The sequence below is a fragment of the Lissotriton vulgaris genome, chromosome 11 (genome assembly GCF_964263255.1).
Source record: "Lissotriton vulgaris chromosome 11, aLisVul1.2, whole genome shotgun sequence".
NCBI lineage: Eukaryota > Metazoa > Chordata > Amphibia > Caudata > Salamandridae > Lissotriton > Lissotriton vulgaris.
In genome coordinates, this window is record NC_141699.1 from 117,540,683 (window position 1) to 117,562,849 (window position 22,167).

The 22,167-nt window shown below is 45.9% G+C and overlaps 1 protein-coding gene across 1 annotated transcript; it reads left to right on the top strand.

The window, feature by feature from the left end:
• Window positions 1-13,340: 13,340 nt before the first annotated feature.
• Window positions 13,341-16,465, top strand: SRSF9 (serine and arginine rich splicing factor 9). The gene is made up of 4 exons (XM_086942855.1): window positions 13,341-13,867; window positions 14,315-14,484; window positions 14,745-14,917; window positions 15,391-16,465. Exons 1-4 carry the CDS (start codon window positions 13,647-13,649, stop codon window positions 15,535-15,537), a joined length of 711 nt encoding a protein of 236 aa, XP_086798981.1. The 5' UTR covers window positions 13,341-13,646; the 3' UTR covers window positions 15,538-16,465.
• Window positions 16,466-22,167: the final 5,702 nt, after the last annotated feature.

Genomic DNA, 22,167 nt, shown 5'->3' on the forward strand with positions numbered 1-22,167 from the left:
GGTGGTGTGGAGTGCAGAAAAACAATGGATTTGGGCCCAGATCTCTGTACTGGGGTGAATGTAAGACATTGTTCTGCATTCTGTCCATCAACTGAGGTTTTTGCATTTGTCACCCAGAGTGGGATGGGTATGCTCAGACGTGAGTCCCATGCACTCCACACCACTGGAATCAAGCAAACCGGGCTGAAGACGGCTGGAATGCCAGAAACCGGTCCTCAGAAGCTTGTTTCCGGTCCAGAGAAGGCATGGCTTGGCAGTTCGGGCTGGACTGTTTCCAGGAGGCACAGGGTCAGACTGATTTGCATATGGCCATGTCTGAACTGGGGTGGTGTGGAGTGCAAAAAAACGATGGATTTGGGCCCAGATCTCTGTACTGGGGTGAATGTATGACATTGGTCTGCATTCTGTCCATCAACTGTGTTTTTTGCATTTGTCACCCAGAGTAGGATGAGTATGCTCAGACGTGAGTCCCATGCACTCCACACCACTGGATTCAAGCAAGCCGGGCTGAAGACGGCTGGAATGCCAGAAACTGGTCCTTGGAAGCTTGTTTCCGGTCCAGGGAAGGCATGGCTTGGCAGTTCGGGCTGGACTGTTCCCATGAGGTACAGGGTCAGACTGATTTGCATATGGCCATGTCTGAACTGGGGTGGTGTGGAGTGCAAAAAACGATGGATTTGGGCCCAGATCTCTGTACTGGGGTGAATGTATGACATTGTTCTGCATTCTGTCCATCAACTGTGGTTTTTGCACTTGTTTCATAATCAAGCGCATCCCCCGGGCTTTGCAGCTGAAGCCACCGCCCGGCGCTCACCCTAAGCCCATTATAGCTAGATTCTTGAACTATAAAGACCGGGACATAATCCTGCAGCAGGCCAGGCAGTGGGGGATCCTCTACTATGCATTGCATTCTATTATGATATTCCCCGACTATACCGGGCTGGTCCAGCAGCGCCGACAATCGTTTACTGAGGCCAAGGCTAAACTCTGGTCTCTTAACATTCAGTATTCCCTTTTAATTCTGGCCAGACTGCGGGATGTTTATCATTCATACATGCACTTCTTCGAATCACCCGAGGAGGTCTTTAGTTGGACAGATGAGGCCGTCTAGCTCCGGCCCCATAAGCCGCCCAGACTGAACTCAGATTCTTCGTCTAGGGACCCATTCTCTAAGACCTTCCAAATTCAGGACAAGCAGCGCTGTGGATCTTGTTCAAAGAAGCACTCTAAGACTTCCAGCGAGTCCTGTGTCTGTTCCATGGAGGCCGCCGGGGGTCCGACAGGATCCTAGTTTCATCCTGCCATTTCATCACGTAATGGTATGCTGATGGCACATCACTTGGGGCTACTTTTATTAGCGTTTCCCTTGACTCTGAAGACACTTGTATGTACAAGGGATGCTCTTGGGGGTTACATTGGCAGACGGTAGTCCCTAGCCCCCATTGGGGTCGGGACGCCGCTTTTGCCATGACATATGCTTCAATGTTTTCTGAGGTATTAGGGTGGGGGGATGGGGGTGGGGTTTGGGCAAGTTGTTGGTTTTTTTACAGGTAGTGTCTTGTTTTCACACTGCATGCATACGGTCTCCATACCCTGTGGTCAGGGAGTGCTATACACCCATGTTACAACATTGGATATGTCCAGGTCACACGATAGGCACCTTCCTATTATAAGTTGGAACGTCCGAGGCCAGGTAAAGCGTCATGAAGTCGACATCCTCTTCCTGCAGGAAACACACCTGTTGGGTAATAAGACATTGTGCCTGTCGCGGTTCGGATATGTGCAGTCTTTCCACTCTGGGTTCACTTGTGGTTCCCGGGAGGTCACCATATTGATCCATCGCAGAATCCCATTAATTCACGAGAAGATATGGACAACCCCCCAGGGCTGATTCATCATCATCACGGGTACATTATACAGTGAGTCGCTCATCCTAGGTAGTATGTATGCTCCTCCGCCACTAGCCTGGAACCTGACGGAACGCTTGATGGGGTTATGGGTAGAGATTCCCCAATGTTTAAGAATAGTCGGGGTGACTGGAATGACATTAAATGTCACCAGAATGACCAATAGCGTAGTACGGGCAGACCTGTAGAGCCCTGAGAATCAAAATTGCGGCTCTCATTACAGGGGATGGACTGGGTTGACACTTGGCGGCTGTAAGAAAGTGGCTCTATATATACTGGACCAAAGTAAGGTACAGTGTGTATAGAGTCCTCAATCTCCAGATGTATAATAGAGATTAAAGTCAGATATGACCTTACTCTATAAAGTGGTAGCTTGGTCGAGCAGTAAGTCAGTATCAGAGGACAGTGTAAAGCATTTGTTGTACACTCTCAGTCAGCAAAAGGTTTCACACACTCAAGAACTGAACTCTAGGCCAATTGTTTTTATATCAAAAGATATAGTTGTTTAATTTTAGAACCAACAGGTACCAAAATATACTTTTCTCAAAATGAGTGACTTTAGGTAATTACTTTGCAGAAAGGCCATAGACTTGGTAAGTACAATAGCTACAGTGGTTGCAATTGGCAACATAATTATAAATACAATTTAACATTGAGCTCAATGAGTTTTTCTACATAAATGCAGTTGATTACTTTATAGATTTCTTTGGGAACTCCAGGACTGGATCCTAGATTCAGTCCCGGGGCCTAAGCTGGAAACAGTCTAGTAAAAACGTTTTGGTTATTGCAGTGATTTTTAAAGAATATAACTGTTTTTTAAAAGTTCACGCTTAGAAACTTTTCAGTGAAAATCCAGCAATGTTATCCTATGCGAGGAAATTCAGGTCACATGTAAAGTACATTCTCGTTACTTTTGTAATCCAGTACTGGGCTCCTAAGTCCAGCACTGGGATCTCTACTTAAGACAGGTAAGTAATTACGGTTTAGTAATTGGTACGATTTTTAAGGAATATTTGAAGTTTGCAAAAATAGACTGAAGAAATTTCACAAAAAAGCAGTAAATGGTTTCCTATGGAGAAAATTCAGGTTACTTGTAAGTACAGTTATAATTACATTTGCGGTTCAGTACTGGGCTGAAAGGTACAGTACTGGCTTCTCGCCTGAACACAGGTGAGTAATTCGAAATTCATTATTCGGCTCATTTTAGATGAATATTTTAAAGTTTCAAATCTTCACACTTAGAAGATTTTTCAAGTCAAACCAGTCAATGTTATCCTATGAAAGGGAGTGAGTTATCGGTTTGAAGGTGAGTACTCGACTGGTGAAGTTAAGGTTCTGGGTATAGACTCAGGGGTATCCCAGGGTCAGAAAGGTACAGTAGTTACACCCTCAGCGGCACAGGGGCAGCCGGGTGCAGAGAGAGTAGGCCCAATGTAATCCAATCGAGGGTAGGGGGCCTGCGGTTGGTGGCTTCAAGCAGGCTGGCTACGCGGCTGTGGGAGCTGATCTGCTGGTCACTTACTCAGGGCAAGTGGGGAAGTAGAGTAGGGTAGTAGTTGCACTTCCAGCGGCACTTGGGTGGATGGGTGCAGGGTGCTTTTGAGCCATCAGGTGCTCAATGTTATCCAATGGGAAAGTTAAAAAGTGAACAAAGGCTGCAGACTCGGGGACGGAGATTCTTCAGGTGCGACCACCATTTCGAGAGGTAAGTTGGGATCTTGGAGAAGAGGTAGGTACCCCAGAGGAAGGCACAGGGAGCCGCAGGGCACCGGCTGCAGGGGTGTCTTTTGGTGACGGGAAATCTTACCCTCAGCTGTTCGCCGTTGGAGGGGTCCCTGGTTCTGAGGCTGCAGGTGTCTTCTGGGTCATCGAGGAGGGTCTTTGGGCACTGGACTTCGGGCCCCAGTCGCCGGGGGGATGTCCTTGTGTCTTGGATCACTCGGACACGAGCCGGGCTTGGTGGGTGCAGAGTGGGCTGGCACCAGGGGTATTGCTGTTGGAGCAGAACCTCTGCTCATGGGAATCCCAGTCTGTTAGAGGGTCAAGGCAGGCAGGTCCTCCGGGTCTTCCAAGGTTGCTGTCCACAGGAGTCTTTGGGATTTAGCAGGAGCAGGTTCCAGGGTCGACAGGCCGGTGGTGCTGGGGCCAAGTCAGTGGGTGTTGTCCTGTTGTTAGCAGCTGCATGGTAGGTCTTCTTTTTCTTGATCTTCTTTCTTGTTGTCTTATCGGGATCTGAGGAAGGAAGGTTCAGGGTGCCCCTAAATACTGAATTTAGGGGTGTTACAGGTAGGGCATATGCAGGGACCAATAGGTCCCTATCCTGGGGTGGGGGCACCCTCTAGCCTCCTCCTTTACTGTGGGAATGGGCAGGCTCCTAGCTGTGATTGGGCAGGGCTCCCCATCCTCAAGATGGCCGGAGCCCGGGGTCGTGCTTCACATCGCCTCTCCCACCTTAGGGGCGGGGTTGGCACAGGCTGGCACACCCCCCTTCCTGACGTAGAGTTTCTCGCCAGTCTTCCCGCCAAAGTGGGGGTCAGAACTGGGGGGGCAGTTGCTGAGTACAGCAAGTGGTGTGAAGAAGCTCACAAGGGCGGCAGGCCTTTGGAGCTTCCCCCTGCCCATCCTGGAGGAGACCTGGCACCTCGCCCAGAATGTGCATTGTTGCAGGCCCAAGAGAGCAGGGAGATCTCCACCCAGGGGTCCAGCAACATGTCTGCTGTGTGGCAGCCTAGGCAGCCTCTCAGAACAGACGTGGATTGTTGGTTAGGTTTTCAGGGGCATCTCTAAGATGCCCTCGGGTGCATTTTACATTAAATTCCACACTGGCATCAGTGTGGGTTTAATGTGTTGAGAAGTTTGATATCAAACTTATCAGTCTTCAGTGGAGCCATTATGGGGCTGTGGAGTTCGTAATGACACCCTCCCAGCACCATATACTCTTAATGGCATCACTGTACTTACAGTGCCCAGGAATGGCACTGTGTACTGAAGGGGCACAGGGCTCATGCACCTGTGCCCACACCACTGGGATAGGGCACCCAGCTAGAAGGGTGACTGAGGTATGCCAGGGCAGTAAGTCTTTTGGGCATGGCACACAGGGATGTGTGCCATGTCGACTCTTTGTTTAGTTCTGTACTTAGACACTCAGCCTGCAAGAGCACTGTGTGGGTGTCAGGGTACTGGGCCCCTAAGGGTGGCACAATAAATGCTGCAGCCCTTAGGGGTCTTCTCTGGTCACCATGCCCTGGGTGCCTAGGGTATAATTTACTAGGGTCTGATAGGTGGCCAGAGATGCCAATTGGGTTTTAGTTTCAACACAGTTTTAGGGAAGGAACACAGGCCCTGGGCACCTGGTTGGCAGGAGCCCAGGGCACACTCAGTCAAAGCACATCAGCAGTTCAGCAAAAAGTGGGGGCATACCAATGCAAGAAAGATGGCACTTTCTCACAGCGGCGGCTTCATCCATCGGACATGGGGTACACATTTTTCTCTAGTACCCATGGGTCATTCTCGAATTGACTATATTTTCCTATTTGCCACGCACATACATAGGTTAGATGTGACGGATATTGCCCAGAGGTCACTCTGACCATTCCCCTAGGCTCTTGGACTTGCGATTGGGGTCCGTATGCCCTTCCCTCCGGTGGCGACTCTGTCCTTGGCACCTCCATGATGACCAGTATAGGGAACATATCCACACTGTCCTCTCCGAGTATTATACACAGAACACTGGGCCAGTGGAATCTCCCAAGACCCTTTGGGAGGCTATGAAGCGGACACTGGGGAGGTAGACATTGCGTATTGCATGGGGCAGCGTAAGCAGAGTCATGAGAAGCTCATTCAAATGGAGGCCCAATTCATTGCTCTGGAGTACAGGAGTAGGAGCGGAGATGGTCGCGTAGCACGTTGGCCACTAGCCCACACACAGCAACTATACACCAGTGAATTGAAGGATGAGGCCAGAGTGGCGTGGCTTGCTACACGTAGCAGAATTTATCAATGGGGTGATAAATTGAGTGCACTTTTACACCACCTCTGTCAGAGGACGCTCTGCCCTATGACTATTTCGAGTATCCGCGGCCCTGCAGGGACGGTACTCACAGATCACACACAAATTGCAGCAAGCTTTGCCAGTTATTATGTGACTCCAAATGCCCCCAGTGAGATTGTCTTGTCACATCTGATCCATAAATTCATAGATGACTTGCCCCTACGTGCCCTAGCGGATTCTGTGAGGGAGGAATTGGAGGCTCCAATCACAGTGGAAGAGCTCCAGACAGCGTTGTCCGAGATGCGACCGGGAAAAGCACCTGGCCCGAACTGAATCCCGTCTGAATTTTATAAGAAATATCAGACCCTTCTGGTAACTCTCTACCTGGCAGCACTAAATGCGTCCGTCCAACGTGGGTGACTTCCCGCGGACTGGCGTCATGCCGGAATTGTTATATTCCTGAAACCCGGTCGACCCCCTGAACAAAACACATCATATCGCTCAATTTCACTTCTTAACATCGAAGCAAAACTCCTCGCCAAGGTTATAGCCAACCGTATAGTATCGCAAATTGCAGATCTAGTCCACCCAATCAGACAGGCTTTATGCTGGGCCGTGCTACACGACACAATATTCGTTGTGTACAAAATGCCATTGCATCTGTTGATCGCCTCGTAGAGCCCGCAACACTCTTGTTGGCAGACATCGACAGGGCATTTGACTCCCTTAGCTGGACCTAAATATTTGCACTTCTGAGTAGATTAAACTTTGGTCCCCATCTCCTCAGATATATCCAAGAAGTCATGTATACTGACATAACCGCCTTTGTTCGAGTGGCAGATTCTACATCACCAGCCTTCTCTATTAGGTGGGGAACCCGTCAGGGACTCCCCCTCTCTCCATACCTCTTTGCATTGGCCATGGAGCCTCTTGCTGCCTGGGTGTGGATTGACGCATAGCTTTACAGCTTTGAGTGGTCGAGAAAGATTTCTTACCGCATCGCACTCTATGCGGACGATGTTCTATTCTTCTTCACACAACCAGATAGGTCGGGCCCAGACTACTCCGAATCATGCAAATCTTTGGAGAGACATCTGGTCTCTATATGAATGCCTGCAAATCATATTTGTGGTTCCTACGGGGCGGAGGACATATGGGTGAATGGGCACGCGAGGTGATGGTGGTGCGTGAGGGATTTAAGTATCTTGGGGTCTTTCTGTCATCCTCCCAACTTATATCTTGGGAAAAGAACTTAGCCCCTCTGTGGGTACAGATCAAGGAACAGACTCGCTCCTGGTCCCATCTACTGCTCTCGCTATTTGGTAGATCCGCCATCTTTAAGATGGTCACATTGCTTTGCTTTCTATACCAGCTTCAAAACCACCCATACCTGATCCCTCCCATCTGGTTCAGTCACCTCAATTCCATTCTTCGACATTTCGTCTGGGGTGGCGGGAGAGCTCTGGTGGCGCTGAAAATATGCTTCCAATCAACTTATTGTGGAGGCATATCGACACCAGATATTCAGGCATACTATGCTGCCGCTCATCTTCTTATCCTGAACGATTGGTGGTATGGGGGCAGAGGTGATCCAGCGTATGCACTTGAACGCCTGCAGATGGGCAATTTGTCACTTCATACGATTCTGTAAACGAACTTGCCCGTGAAAGCACAGCCTTCGGCTACCGCCACATTGTTTAGGATTTGGAAGAGATCTTTACAACAACTGGGATGGTGGGGTCGATTAACGAAAGAGATGCCTTTATGGCACAATGGTCTCCTTCCTGCCCTGGCGGGGCTATCCTGGTTTTCCGGTTGGGAAGCCATAGGTATTTCTAGGATAGGTGATGTCCTTCATGGTAACACACTGTGGTCCTTTCAAGAACTGCTACGAGAATATACAATGCACAAATCGCAATTCTATAGATACCTCCAGTTCTGTCATGCTTTTTCGCCATATCTCACACATCAGGAAACTGCTGGAATTCAACCCCATTGAAGCCAAAGTATTTATGGGAGACCTAAGGGATCATAAGATCACTAATATCTACCGAACATTAGTAAAAAACAGCCCCACTACCCTACAAAAAATCATGTGCGGCGTGGCGGCAAGATATTGGCCCACTAGATGATGACGACTGGGCAGAGGCTCTGGAATCCCCAAGAACTGTGGCCATTGCAACTCAATTACGATAGCTTCAATTTAAATATCTTCATAGGGTCTATTACACCACGTATAAGCTCTGGCGGGCTGGACTGATTGCATCTCCGCTTTGCCTGTGGTGCTAAAATGTCCGATGGTACTCTTATACACACGGTGTGGCAGTGCACCACACTCTCCGGGTTCTGGGGGAGGGAGGGTGTTATAACATGTTTGTCAGAGGTTCTCGGTTGAGACATTCCGAACACACCTCGCCTGGCCTTGCTCCACATTACCGATGACATCTGGGGTAACATCTGTAAACGACATTTACTACTACTGGGTCTTACATTGGCTAAGCGAGACATTGCATGGGCATGGAAACACGCGTCACCACCACTGGTCGGTTGTGGAAAAAGGGTCTTGATTTCTGTATGGGGTTGGAGTTGCCAATTTTTAGAGTGAGAGGATGTCCGCAGAAACACCGCAAGATTTGGAAGAGGTGGGCAGCATACCGTGGGCTGCTTCTGGTACCTATCTAAGTGGATGTAGCCTTACGGCTAGAGCGGTCGACCTTGAAGCTGGGGAACGCGGTTCGAGTCTCGGCAACGACGGTCAACATCCTGTGATACTGGGCAAATCACTTAATCTCCCTGTGCCTAACAAAAAATGAACGTGTCCTTCTGGAACTAAACTGGTGCTCATGTAAAGCGCTCTGACACCCGATTTGGGTCTAGTTTGCGCTATATAAAACTCTATTAAAAAAAAGTGGCCTCAATAGATTAATATGTGCGACAATTGAGGTGGGGATATGCGGTGGATGTGGGTGTATGAATAACAGAGAAATGTGGCTAGACCAGATGTGATACGCGATGCAGCAGTAATGTGACACTACAGCTCCCTGTTGGGGCGTTATGCTATATCGTTGTTGTTTTTTTATTGTTTGATAGATATAAAAAAGTCAACATCTTATACATGTACATGTATCTTGTATTGATTGGTTACCTGGCTTTGCCAGGCCCATTGTGCCCCCTGACAATAAAATTTGTTGTGGAAAAAAAAACTTTTGATTTGGCCATCAATCTGTCACCAATATGTTGCCTTTTGGCACGGTTGAAGGGAAGTTGCAGTTTTAGGAATGATGCAGCATCATAACCTGTGAAGCTTTCAGCTACTGGGAGCAGAGTTTGCTCTGGTGGCATATGCTGCCCGCTTGTACTGGCACCCTCGTCACACACTAGCTGCATGCTGACATTTGGGTCATCAAGCCCGCTTTCCGGCTGCAAGGCGTGTCTTCTTCTTTTGAGGTGAGTGGCGGCTTTGTTTCTTGCATGGGCTCTATAGCCTTCTCACCTCTTTGCATTGTATCAGACTTCTACTGCCTTTTGCGTTCATCTGCTGAAATCGTTATCTTGCACCTGGCTGGCTCGCTGCACTTTCCGTACCTGGTTGTCACTGCCTCTAGTGTAACTTCTTGATGTTAGAATTGTCTCTGCCTTTAGCGCTCCCTTAAACTCGGCTTTTTATTTATTTATTTGTTTACATTTATATGGCGCACAGCTACCCAACAAAGGGTTTCCCGGCGCAGCAGATCCCAATGTCTATGCGGTTACAGAAACTAGATGTTAAATAGCCATGTTTTTAAGGCTTTTCTGAATTTGAAGTAGCTCGGCTCAGACCGCAATGTATGTGGCATTGAATTCCAAAGTGTAAGTCCTAGGAGTGAAAAGGACTTGCCACCCATGCGTGACAACTTGATCTTTGGGATTTCAAAATGATTTGCCGTGGAAGACCGAAGAGATCTGGAGGGACGATAGGGGCGCACCAGGTTTTGCAGGTATTTTGGAGCGGTATTGGTGGAAATCCTGTGCATGAAGCATAGGGATTTAAATTTGACTTGATTTTCAATTTTTAGCCAGTGTAACTTTCTGATGTATTTGGTAGTTGGAGTAGAGATGGGAATTTTCCAGAGTAGTCTGGCTGCTGCATTTTGTACTGACTGTAACCTGCGGACGGTAGCTTTATTTGCCCCCAGGTACAGAACGTTGCCATAATCTAATCTGGATGTGATTAGGGTGTTGACAACTGTTTTCTTGGTGTTTTCAGGCAACATCCAACAGATCTTTTTTAGCCATTTCAGTATGGCGAAGCAGGTGGACGAGGTCTTTACTGCTTGCTGGTGTAGACTGAGTGAGTCGTCAATAATGACTCCCAGGTTGCGAGCATGAGTGACAGGGGTGGGGGGGGGTGCCCATTTCAGTTGGCCAGTGTTGGGGTCCCCAGAGTTCTTTATTTTTGCCCAACACAATTAACTCGGTTTTCTCGCCGTTTAGTTTTAGGAAGTTTTTTTGCATCCATTCAGCGATTTTACTAAGTCCGAGTTTTAGGGAGGAAGAATTGTCAGAGTCTGCCGCTGATAGGGAAAAAAGCAGCTGAGAGTCATCAGCGTAAGAAAACATTAAAAGCCCAGTGTCCTCCACTATCTTGGACAGGGGACTCATATATACATTAAAAAGCAGCGGGTTAAGAATGGAGCCCTGAGGTACTCTGTGTTTAAATGTCATGGTATCAGAGCAGGCAGTTTGTGAAAATACCTGAAACGTGCGGTTTTCCAATAGTGATCTGATCCAATTGAGAGCTTCCCCGCGGATGCCTAGGGAGTGGAGTGTCTGGGCGAGGACCGCGTGTGACACGGTGTCGAATGCCGCGCTGAGGTCGAGTAGCACAAGTACCACTGTTTCGCCCTTGTCAACCATGCGACGGATGTTTTCGGTCACCCCCAGCAAGGTAGACTCTGTGGAAAAACCTGCACGAAATCCCGACTGGTGGGATGGTAACAGGTCATGCATGGTGATAAAATCAGTAAGGCAACGATGTACATGCTTCTCTAATATTTTTGCAAAGGTGGGCAGCAATGATATTGGGCGGAAGTTAGCTGGCAAGTTGGGGTCTGCGCCAGCTTTCTTCAAAAGCGGATGAATCATTGCATGCTTCCATTCACTGGGTACGGATTGTTCCAGTAACGAAGCATTGAGAAGATCAGTAACAATAGTTAGAACGTTACTGTTAAGTTGCTTTAAGATTGAGCATGGCAGTGGGTCTCTAGGGGAGCCCGATTTGATAGTTTTTAGCAGCCCTTGAACAATGTCAGGATTCAGCAAGGGCCAACTATCAAGTGTGGCAGAAGGTGCATCAGCCAGAGTAGGACAATCAGTAATACCTATGGCATTACCTGGACTAGGTGATAAACAGTTGGAGGTAGCTTCAGGGGTGAAATCATGTTCATTAGAAACGTGGTTAATATCTTGGTGGATTTTATCAACTTTGTTGATGAAGAAGTTAGCTAACAGGTCACATTGCGTTTTGTTAAGCTCAGGTGGAAGTTGGGACGTATTGGAGCCAGCCAGCTCTTTTACTAACTTAAAAAGTGTTTTGGAGTGGTCTAAGGCATTTGTGATTTTCGTGCAGATGAATTCTGCTTTGGCTTTGCTACACAGCTTTTGGTATGTTGTTAACTGAATTTTATATTTTTCCTTGTCTGCAGGTGAATAACACCTCCTCCATTGACGTTCCAGATTTTTACATCTAGTTTTTTCGTTTTGTAAAATATCATTGAACCATGGTGCAGGAGAGCGGTGGGTGTTTTGTTTTAGCTTTATTTTAGGCAGAATGGAATCAATGCCTGAAAGAAGCCAGTTTTGTACTGTAGAGGAGAGCTGTTGGACAGTAGTCTTAGTGCAAGGACGATGTTTTTCCAGGAGGGCATTAAGACTATCAATGTCAAGTTGTTTCCATTTTCTTATGAACTGAGTGGGTAAGGGTGTGTTGTCATTATTTGATATATCAAACTGAAGATCAAATTTAACCAGGTAGTGATCTGACCAGGGCAAAGGCTGAGCAGAATGCGTCACAATGTTGTTAAGATTAGAGAAAATAGGATCTAACAGGTGTCTGGCACGGTGTGTAGGCCCAGAGTTCTTTAAGGTTAGATTGATAGCTGCTAAGTCATTTATAAAATCTTTGGCCAAAGAGCATTCCTCATCCTCTAAATGCAAGTTTACATCGCCTAGGATTGTGAAATTGGCAGTTCTCATGACTAACGGTCCGATGAGTTCAGACATATTTGTTACCCATTTGGATGCTGCCGCCTCCGGAGGCCGATATACAAGGATTCCGGATAGGGTGAAATTGGGGGCTAGTGTAAGTTTAAAGGTCGCCGCTTCGCAACCACCACATGAAAGAGGTTTAAATTCGCAGTTAATTTTTTTTTTTAAGATTATAGCAATTCCTCCGCCAGGTTTCTTATCCCTGTCAAGTCTAGTAATAGCGTAAGAGTCCGGAAGTGCCATAGCTTTGTCACAGCCTCTAGCGCTTCTATGTAGCTGATTGTCGATGCCTTTAACATTGTCGTACTGTCTGAATGACGGCTCTGTGTCACGTTGTGGGCCATGCAGTACTTGTTTTAATCAGCAAATTTCTAGCCAGCAACAAACTTTCTGTATAACAACTCTTCTTTCTTTACCGGCTTGGCACTGGCTTGGGTGTTGTTTTGACTCCACGTATGCCACCCGTCAATTTTCACTCTGACTGAGGCACATCTGTCATGTACGAACAATTTGCGGGGTTTACATGATCCCCTATCTCGTTGCCAGTTGCAGCGTCCTACCCCAGCCCGGGTACTTGTGAATGACTATGCAACACACAGAGTTTGGCATCGCACGTCTTTATTCATCAGCGTTTAACTGTGAACGGAATATTCAACATCATTAATTATATATGACTCACACCAATGCTCTAACATCACTATTCTACAGAGTCCGTCAGGAACGGAAAGTGTGATGTCCTCATACCTCACAAGTCACTACAACTAGGAGTGGTGTAATTAGCCACTCTTGTCATTATTTTTACTTATCGCATTTTATTAAGCAAATGTTACACTTATTAGAATTTCAGCTTGTTCATGCACTCAGTACGTAACAGCACACACGTGTTTTGTATCAAGTAGCATGTTACAAATAAAAATGCGTATCAGGATTTGAGGCGTGCCACAATAAACGACAGACAAGCAAAGAATGGAAATTAATATTTCTCTAGAGATGTATGGAAGGACACCGAACGCCTTTTTGTGAGTTCTCAGTCCAATATGGCGCAGGGCACATCATTAAGTTTTTTTTTTTCAGAACGCGGACGTCTTCGGTGTGAAGGCGGTTAGAAGTCTTTCTTCTATCCTAATCGGTTACGCCATTTGCTATGTGTGGATAGAAGGCATTCTTAAAATGGCGGACATCTCGCGTCACTAGAGGGCGCTGGGAAAGGCACTCTAGGCGACCGTTTTTGGCTCTATGGTTCCTTTTTCTTCCCACAATGCTTCGCGCTTGAGCTGCGGCCTGTCTGTCTGCAAGAAGCGAGGGAAGAGAGCGGGAGCGGCAGCGCGCGGGCCGGGTGAAAAGAACAAAGCGGGCCCAGCAGCACTGCAGAGGCTGAGAAGACCCCAGCCAGGCCGCACACCCAGCCCCGCTCAGCAAACGAGCAGGCAGAACCGCAACGCCAAGCGACCGCTCGTCGAGGAGTCTTAGCGTGCAGGCCGCCACAACCCGAAGCTAAGAGGATGGCTGGCTTCGGTGGATGGGGAGACCGGGACTCTGCCGGCCCCGGTGGCTCTCGGGACCGTGAGAAGGATGGCCGTATCTATGTAGGCAACCTGCCGGCTGACGTGCGCGAGAAAGATGTGGAGGACCTGTTCTATAAATACGGACGCATCCGTGACATCGAGCTCAAAAACCAGCGGGGCTTGGTGCCCTTCGCCTTCGTACGCTTCGAAGACCCCAGGTAAAGACTGGCGATGAAGTAGTCGATGACGGGGGCCAATTTGTTCAGAGCTCCGACCCAGAATGGCGGGGGGTGTTCCGGACACGGGCAATACGTAAACGATCACGCTGTGTCCGGTTTGGGCGGGAATGGTCTCCAGTTTACTGAGTTTAATTGCATAGACCGAACATTCAGTGTGTCCGTATCTCGATAATGGAAGTTCAAAGTATTATTGGAGTCGAGTTGCAGGACTAACTATTCTATCGAGCTACAGGTTATTGAAAACGTTTTAGGAGACTATTGCTGATAAAGGGACGTGCATGGGCGCCGTAGTTTCGCAACATGTAGCCATGCGGAGGCTGCAGTTGAAGCCTCCTGTCGGTTTGTTTCTTATTGGCATGATTGTATGTGAAATTTGGTTGTAACTTAAAGTGGAGCAATCGAGTTAAGCGTGCTGTTTGTTTACAGGGACGCAGAAGATGCTGTTTATGGAAGGAATGGCTACGATTACGGTCACTGCCGCCTGCGCGTCGAGTATCCCCGTGCTTCCCGAGGCCGTGGTGGTATCGGCGGGGGCGGTCCCCGCGGCAGGAATGGTCCTCCTTCCCGACGCTCCGAGTACAGAGTGCTTGTTTCAGGTGAGCTAGTTTTTTATGTTCTTTTGTGCCTATTGGTGCTGAATACTCAGGCTTGGATATGTAGTCTGTAGACGGCCCACGCCGTGTTGACCCCAACTCAAATCAAGCGAAATAATCCATGCCATGTTTGTGTAGTTTACCACTTTGGGACTCGTATAAAGTCTAATTCGCTTTCTCTACCAATCGTCTCTCCACTTAACCCAAGGCGCTGAATTTCAGAACGGCTGAAAACTGACTTGAACCTTTCTTTGTTTCCACAGGACTTCCTCCTTCTGGGAGCTGGCAGGATCTAAAGGATCATATGCGAGAAGCTGGAGATGTCTGTTATGCTGATGTGCAGAAAGATGGGATGGGAGTAGTTGAATTTCTTCGCAAGGAAGATATGGAATATGCACTGCGTAAATTGGACGACACGAAATTTCGATCTCACGAGGTAAGCTTACCGAAGTGATCTTATGAAAAGAGAAAATAATTGTTCTATAACATCGCCATTCATGTGTTGGGTGCGAAACAGAATATGGCGATAAGGCTAGCGATATTTTCCCTCCTCACCAAGTGGAATTCTCGGGAGGGGGTAACTACAGTAAAATCCATATTGCGAGAATCAACCACTTAGGAAATGTTCAGGTTTGCTTATATGCGAATCATGATCGCACGGCAGTAATTTGGTATAATTAAAATACTGTTGTAAAAACGAACAGTTGGATTCCCCATCATTTGGCTTGTTTCATTGGGCGCTCAATTTTTCCCGAATATGGGCGGGTCGCAGAAGCATTAATTTTGAGTTATGGCGCTAAGAAAACGAATGCGTGCTTTATAAGTTGGTGCTTTATATTGGACCTGTCTCCAGTGGTGGTCTCTCTAAACTTTCTTGGTTTGACTGACTTTTTCTATTTACATTTTCAGGGTGAAACTGCCTATATCCGGGTTTGTCCTGAGAGAAGCACCAGCTATGGTTATTCGAGGTCGCGATCTAACTCAAGGAGTCGCGACTCTCCTCCATACCAAAGCCGTGGCTCCCCCCGTTATTCCTCTCCATTCAGGCCCTATTGATCCCGCTGACTGGACTTTTCTTTTACATGTGACATGAGCGCCTGATTGGAATTTACATTCCTGACCTGGTGGAGTAAAAGTGTCTGAAATTTCCTTTCCCTTTTTAAATAAAATTCTTTTTTTTAATGCATTAGTTTTTGTGGGGGAGGAGGAAGGGGGCTAAAAAGAATCGTCCATTGATTCCTGCGTTGTTGTTTGGGGGGGGGAGGGAGGGTTAGTGTTTGTTCTTTTTCATTGATGTACCTGGAGAAGTGAGAGAGGTTTTGTAGGTCTTCATTGGAAGTGATTGTTGGCGCAGCTAAATGTTTTGTTTGGAAATATATTTTTAACAATGCATTTTTTCTGGCTGTGACTTATTTTCTGCCGTGGAGACTTGGTGTTATGGACACGTGGCCTTTATTCATCTTATTATGCACACTTTAGCCTACTGGAATGTGTGCATACACAAAACATCAAGACGTTATCACAGCACGTGTAACCTATCGACCAGGAACGTTTCAAGTTACTTCATCTTTATTAGCAGTTACTCTAAGATCAGTTACTTCTTGCAGACGGAGTGGTACTCTTGCAGAGTTTACATGAGGCTGCTGTTGTCTGGTTTCTGTGTCCTTATTTCTCTAAATTGTGCAGCTTCCCCAGGATCGATTCGATTTATTGAACTCTGCATGATGTACATAGTTTTTGCAGTGGGTGTTAACAGTCTCCTTTATGCCAAGCAGGTGTTAGTCTGACCCGGGTACTTGCCATTAAAAACTTGGATTGCGTTTTCCAGTATTAAGAAAAAAAACTAAGGGTTTACACTCTAGAAGAAAGTGGAAATCAAGTGAATTGGTGCCCATATCGTTTCGTTAATGGCTAAGTGAGGTGACATGACAAATGTAAATTTCTTTTCTTGACCGAAACATTAAACTCCTTTCTTAGCACATCATTGCCTTTGTTAATCAAGGTTTTTTTATGTTGGGTTGTTGACTGCTGATCCTAACCATGTATTGGTGGTTTGCAGTGAAGGGATATAAATCGCATCTAATGCGAGAAATGGTTTTAAAGCGTGGGTCCCCCAGTACAGCGTCAGCACACAGCTGGTTTGAGCTCTGTTCTCAAACCGCTCTGGATCTAAGCAGGTGTCCAGTCCCCCACAACATTGCATGTACTTTCACTTTTTGTAGTATCGGGTATCTGCTAGTTACTCGAGCTTCAAAATCCCTGTCACAGGTTGTGGCGAAAAGACAATTTAATAGATGTTTTGTCATGTCTGCATTCATAAGAGATACCTTTAAAAAAATCTTTATTGATATTTGATTTCTTCTACTTTCCAGTGGACATTTTATATGCCGTGTATACATTTTTAGATAACGGTTATAGTTCCTTGCATAATGTAGTTAAGTATATAAATAAATGACACTAACCACCTATTGACACTTTCTATGAAATCTCTAATCTACACTGGAAAGGCTAGCTGGTTATAACCAGTTCCCAATCTGTGGTAGATGCATGATTCATTAAATTGCCATCACACCCCCTCCACGCACATTATCATTTCGTCCATTGAGTGTCCCAATCTTTCTCAGCAAACAACAGTTTGACACTTGGACATAAGTACTGCTGGCAGCAAATTCAAAAAGAACGATTGGACAGAATGCTGAACATTCATGCCACCCTCCATATAGGGATCCGGCACTAAATCCACCATTTATTTTTGCCCACCATGTAATTCCAGTTTAAGCCTAACCATATGCACACTGCTTCTCATGGGAGCAGTCCAACCCAAACTGCTGGCCAGGTCCTCCCTGGACTGGAAACAGGCATCCTGGGACTAGTTTCAAGGTATCGTCCCTCGGCAGCCAGGTTAGCTTGAATCCAGTGGCATGGTGAGCACAGGCCCATACCTCTCCCACTTAAGGACCTGGCATGCTTTTTCAGCTGGACTTTTCCCACGAGGAGCAGGGTTAAGACTGATTTGCATTGGCTGGGTCCAACCTGGGGTGGCATAGTGAGCAAAAGAACAATGGATTTCACCCAGACCTCTTGTGCTGGTGAGTGTTTGAAACGTTTCTGTACTGTCAGTCTTTTTGAGTGCTGCTGGAACAGAGCTCACTTCCAGGTCAGAGACTGTCCTCGGCATATGACTAAGATTGATCTGTATTGGAGTTTGCTTATTGAGCGAGTTGTACCCATGGCAACTGGAATTAACAAGCTGCTACACTTTTTTTTTGTTGCATAATGGTATTGTACTGCATTTGCCCCATATGCCACAATCTGCAACTTTTGCCCAAAAATAGTTACTAGCTCAGTGGGTTTGAAGATTACTAAAAATGCAGCAGCACGTGTTGCTAGGCAGTGCAAGCCTTTTTGCAAACTTTAACTAGTCACTTTTCTGTTGCTTATTGCTTTATTTAGGTGTTAAGCTGGTATTGATTACGTGCAACCAGTGCTCAGTGTTAACCAGTGTAAAAAATGACAAAGTAATGTGCAAATGTGCTGCATTATGCGGTCTTGTTCCAGTGGCCTTGGTCACACCCCTGATTGGGCACTGGGTCGCATTTTGTGGATAAATACCATGCTGTACCAGGGGGTGTCTTGTGAATAGTTTTTTGACGTGCATGATGGCCAGTTACATTTATTTTGGTTTTGTTACATTTTGTAATGAAGTGAATTAAGCGAGGTAGAGTATACCTAAACTTGGGTGCAAATGTGCATGGGTACTTTTTGTTTTAGTTTTGTTATCCATTGGTTCAATTTTTGATTGGGTGGGAGCTGTTCTGTTTTTCGTTAGTGTTCTATTGGAATATCCTGTCATCCCATGCTAAGATCTTCTCTTCCACTGCTGCTAAAGACCCCAACACCCCCCCCCACATTTAGTTATCCAAGACACTTGAAAAGTAATTCAATTTCATGTGTGCCCCTGAAACATCACGCTCTTGCAGCTGTATACATAAAATGATCACAGCTGTGTGAGGGCAAGTACTTTTATTGAGAAGGTTGCAACTTCTGCCAGATCAAAACCGACTCCTGGCTCCCAACATGTGGTTGGAGCCAAAGACCCCACCCTCCTTTCCTGGTGATTCTAAATTGTCTGGCAACAGCTGCACTGTCAAGGCTGACCACAATTATATGAAACCTGAAGAGGGATTCTGTGCATTAACGTACATGGATTTTTTTTTAGGTTTGCCTTGACTGCAACTGTCACTTGACCTTTTAACGTACCCCATGATTTCTAATTCCTTTGCTACCACAAACTACCTATCCACTCCCATTCTATCTGCTTTTAATGTTTTCCACTACCATGCAGCAATCCATTAAAGCAAGAAGTATTGGTAATTGATATTGCCAATGTTTATTTTGTTATCTTACACCTAGTCCTGTACAGTTAATTTGCAAACCCTCTTGCTGGTAGATAAATATACCTTGGTGTCGTACAATCCACAAATATTTATGGAACAGAATTATAAGTTTTCTCTGGGAAAAGTGTACCCTACCTGCTTCCATAGCAAATTAGAATCTTGGGATTTTCTGTTTTTATGGATTGTTACAAGTAAATACAGACGCAGAACAATGTTTTTTCTATTTTTAAAAGTGGGGAAATACAGGAAATAGTTCTTGAGTGAGATTCTCCATACTGTTTTTCACGAACTCCAGGTAACAGCTGAGCAGATGGATAGCATGGAGAGTTGAACAGGATGAGATTTTCATAAATACAGGCATGTTAAAATATATTTATTGTAGAACACTAATATATACCTGTAGGTGTAATCTCTTGTAATACGTGGCTGTTTAATTTGCTAAAATGGGACAGGCCTCCATGTTGGAGTGCACGTCCAACAGTTAAATGTGGCAATACACCATTATACAGCTCAATTTATTCTAAAAAAAAAAAAAAGCAAAATAAATATGGATCAATGCCAATAAAATGGCCCAAAAATAAACTGAGGTATAGTTGGAAATGTTAAATACCATAAAACTGGGAGGTCTACTTATAAACCAGTGTTCAGTTCAATTTGCTTTATTCGATTTTGGTTTAAAATCATAAAAGCGTATAGTTAAAAACAGTCATAAAAACATACATGCAATAGCACAAAGTATCTACAAGTTAAAAACTTACTCCCAGCCTGTGGGAGTTATTTCCTTATTGATTACGTGCTTTTCACAGGATTAGCATTCACAGTTCTATCATTACATCAGATTGTCCCTTACTAGAAGCAAATTGATAGAACTTTCCATGCTTATAGATATTGTACATTGGTTAGAGTCGATTATAAGCGGAAAAGCTACTACCATTCAATACACAGACTCTTCTACCCATCGAATAATTATACCCTGCCTCTGTTGTATGACGCACTGGGGTAAAAGTCATGTAAATCCCAGGTGGATGTAGGGCCGTCTCCTTCTTGGGGCTGCCAGGTTTGCAGCTACGGGACAATGTCTGTTCCTGAATTTAACTAGCAGATCACCAGGAATGTCTTTTGGGAGAGAACCTAACCAGCCCACCCTTCTAACACTCAATATTCTTCCATTAAGGTCGGTTGGCAGGGGTCTATTTTTTGTTAACCAAAACATAACCCTGTTTAGTAGGACTTCTTGTCTTTCCACTTTTCCATATGTGAGTGCTGGTACTCCCGAAAGGACACAAATGGGGCGGCCTCCGGTGGTAGGTGTATATAAGGTGCTTTATTAAGCTCTGCTCTAGGAGCAGTATACTGTGCCAATACGGGTTTAGAAGGGACCTTCGGAGCATTTGGGGCGGCTAGTGGCTGAATTTGGACATTAATGTTTTGTGTAGTTAACGTGGGCACTTCGGAGGCAGCAGGTGGCTGAGAGCGGTTGGATGTTACAAAGTTTTTAGTGGGTGGCAAGTTGGCCTTGATCATTTCTTCTAATCGTGTCAGCCTATCCCCTAGAATGTTTAATTTTTCCACCAACGGCGATGTGATCGATTTGACCAGTAGTTCAATCTGGGACAGTAAAGCCAACTGGGAGGGAGGTACTAGGTGGTTTAATTCTTCTGCATCCTCTGAGGTTGAGGGGGAATTAGTGGTGGACAATGAGGGGCTTACGCACAGTTTTTGTAGCTTTGTGTGATTCCCATTGTGTTTATCTCCGACGTGCTTTGCTTCCTTTTAACGGACATGACCTGAGGGAGTGCTATGCTTTGGGTGGTAACTTTTTTTAGGTAATGGGGGGGGGGGGGGGGTGTTCTAGCGGGCAGTCGGAAGGGGATAATGTACTGATGCTATTTGCAGGACAGGGTAGAGCACTATTTTGTTCGATTCTCGGTTCCACTGGAACATACCTAGTTTTACACAGAATATTTAGTTCCTCTTCCAGTGAGCGGCTTTGCGCAATACCGGCTGTTAGTGAAAAAGAATCTTGGCTGAGTATGCTATCTACGGACTGGCGAGAATCATTTTCATCTGTTTCTCTAGGAATGGGCAGTATTATCCCATTTGGTTGGTGGACTTGTGTCCCATGGCACAAACCCCTCTGAGGGATGGCTTTTCTATTAACCCCCATACGAGTCATAATGTGGCTTGGTTATGGCTTAGATGTATATGGGTAATACCAAGCAGCAACACGGTCAGTTAAAGTCCATTAATAAAGTCAAATGTTAGTTAGACAACAAAATATGGAGTCCAAGCCTCGTTACCTCTTGTGAAAAAGCCAGGGGGGGGGGGTGTCCGTCCCGGCTGGTCCCGCGCACGTCCTGCGACGCGGAGGAAGCAACTCCAGTTAAGTAGCGCCTCCGGGCGCGATGTGGGTGGGAACCAGGAAGTCTTCGCTGGGTGCTGTAGTCCCTGGCCGCGGTGATCTGGAATGCGGCGGTGGGGTAACCTGCAGCATTAGCCCCCCAGGAGCGTCCAGTCAGGTCAGCGGGGCAGAGAGTGAGTGTCCGCACCTTGGGCTGGGTGAAAATGCCCCCATAATTATTTATTCCCAAAGCCACTGAAATAATGTAACTGGGAAGTCCAAATTATGTGGAAAGAAAGGGCAAAATGTGTCAATGTGATATTTTTTTGATAAATAATTAATTACTTAGCTTTTTTATTTTTTATGTGCACTTTATACCTCCTGTCTGTGCAAAGAACACTTAAGTTTAAAACCAAAACTTGACAAATGACCATGTAATCTTTGTGTCTTGCCTTCCACTGCATGCTGACAAATGTTGCAATGTTTAAGTAACTTGATCTGGAAGCAAATTTGCGGATTATGTAGCAGATGCAGAATTGTGGTAAATACTGAAAAATAGCAACAGAACTGCACAATGTGAGTAACTGCTTACTCAGCAAGTGCTAATTCGTGTGTATATATAAAGTTCAGACCGCCAGTTCCGGTATGGAGCATTCATGTTTGCTTAGGTCAAAGGACATCCCTGTCTAAGAAGGCATCATCACTGCACCTCAGCCTAGAAGGGTGTTTAGAGGGCTAATTCCACAATAGAATTTTTTTTTACTTTTGAGTAAAATCATCAAATTCATTGCAAGGGTGGGCTATATGATTCTTTGAACTGGGTGTGAGTGGTTGGAGGCTAAGTGAACTTGCAAACGCACAGATTTTTGCCCGAGCAAAGCTATACATGCATATTTGCTCATGCTAAAATGCAGTTTACAAATATTTACTATTTCTTGTCCTACTTCT

What these genes read in the sequence shown, in the direction of transcription:
- SRSF9 (XM_086942855.1), top strand. Translation starts at nt 13,647, where the DNA reads ATGGCTGGCTTCGGTGGATGGGGAGACCGGGACTCTGCCGGCCCCGGT. An exon ending in GTACGCTTCGAAGACCCCAG is followed by an intron (nt 13,868 to 14,314) that starts GTAAAGACTGGC and finishes GTTTGTTTACAG; the next exon opens with GGACGCAGAAGATGCTGTTT. An exon ending in CGAAATTTCGATCTCACGAG is followed by an intron (nt 14,918 to 15,390) that starts GTAAGCTTACCG and finishes TTACATTTTCAG; the next exon opens with GGTGAAACTGCCTATATCCG.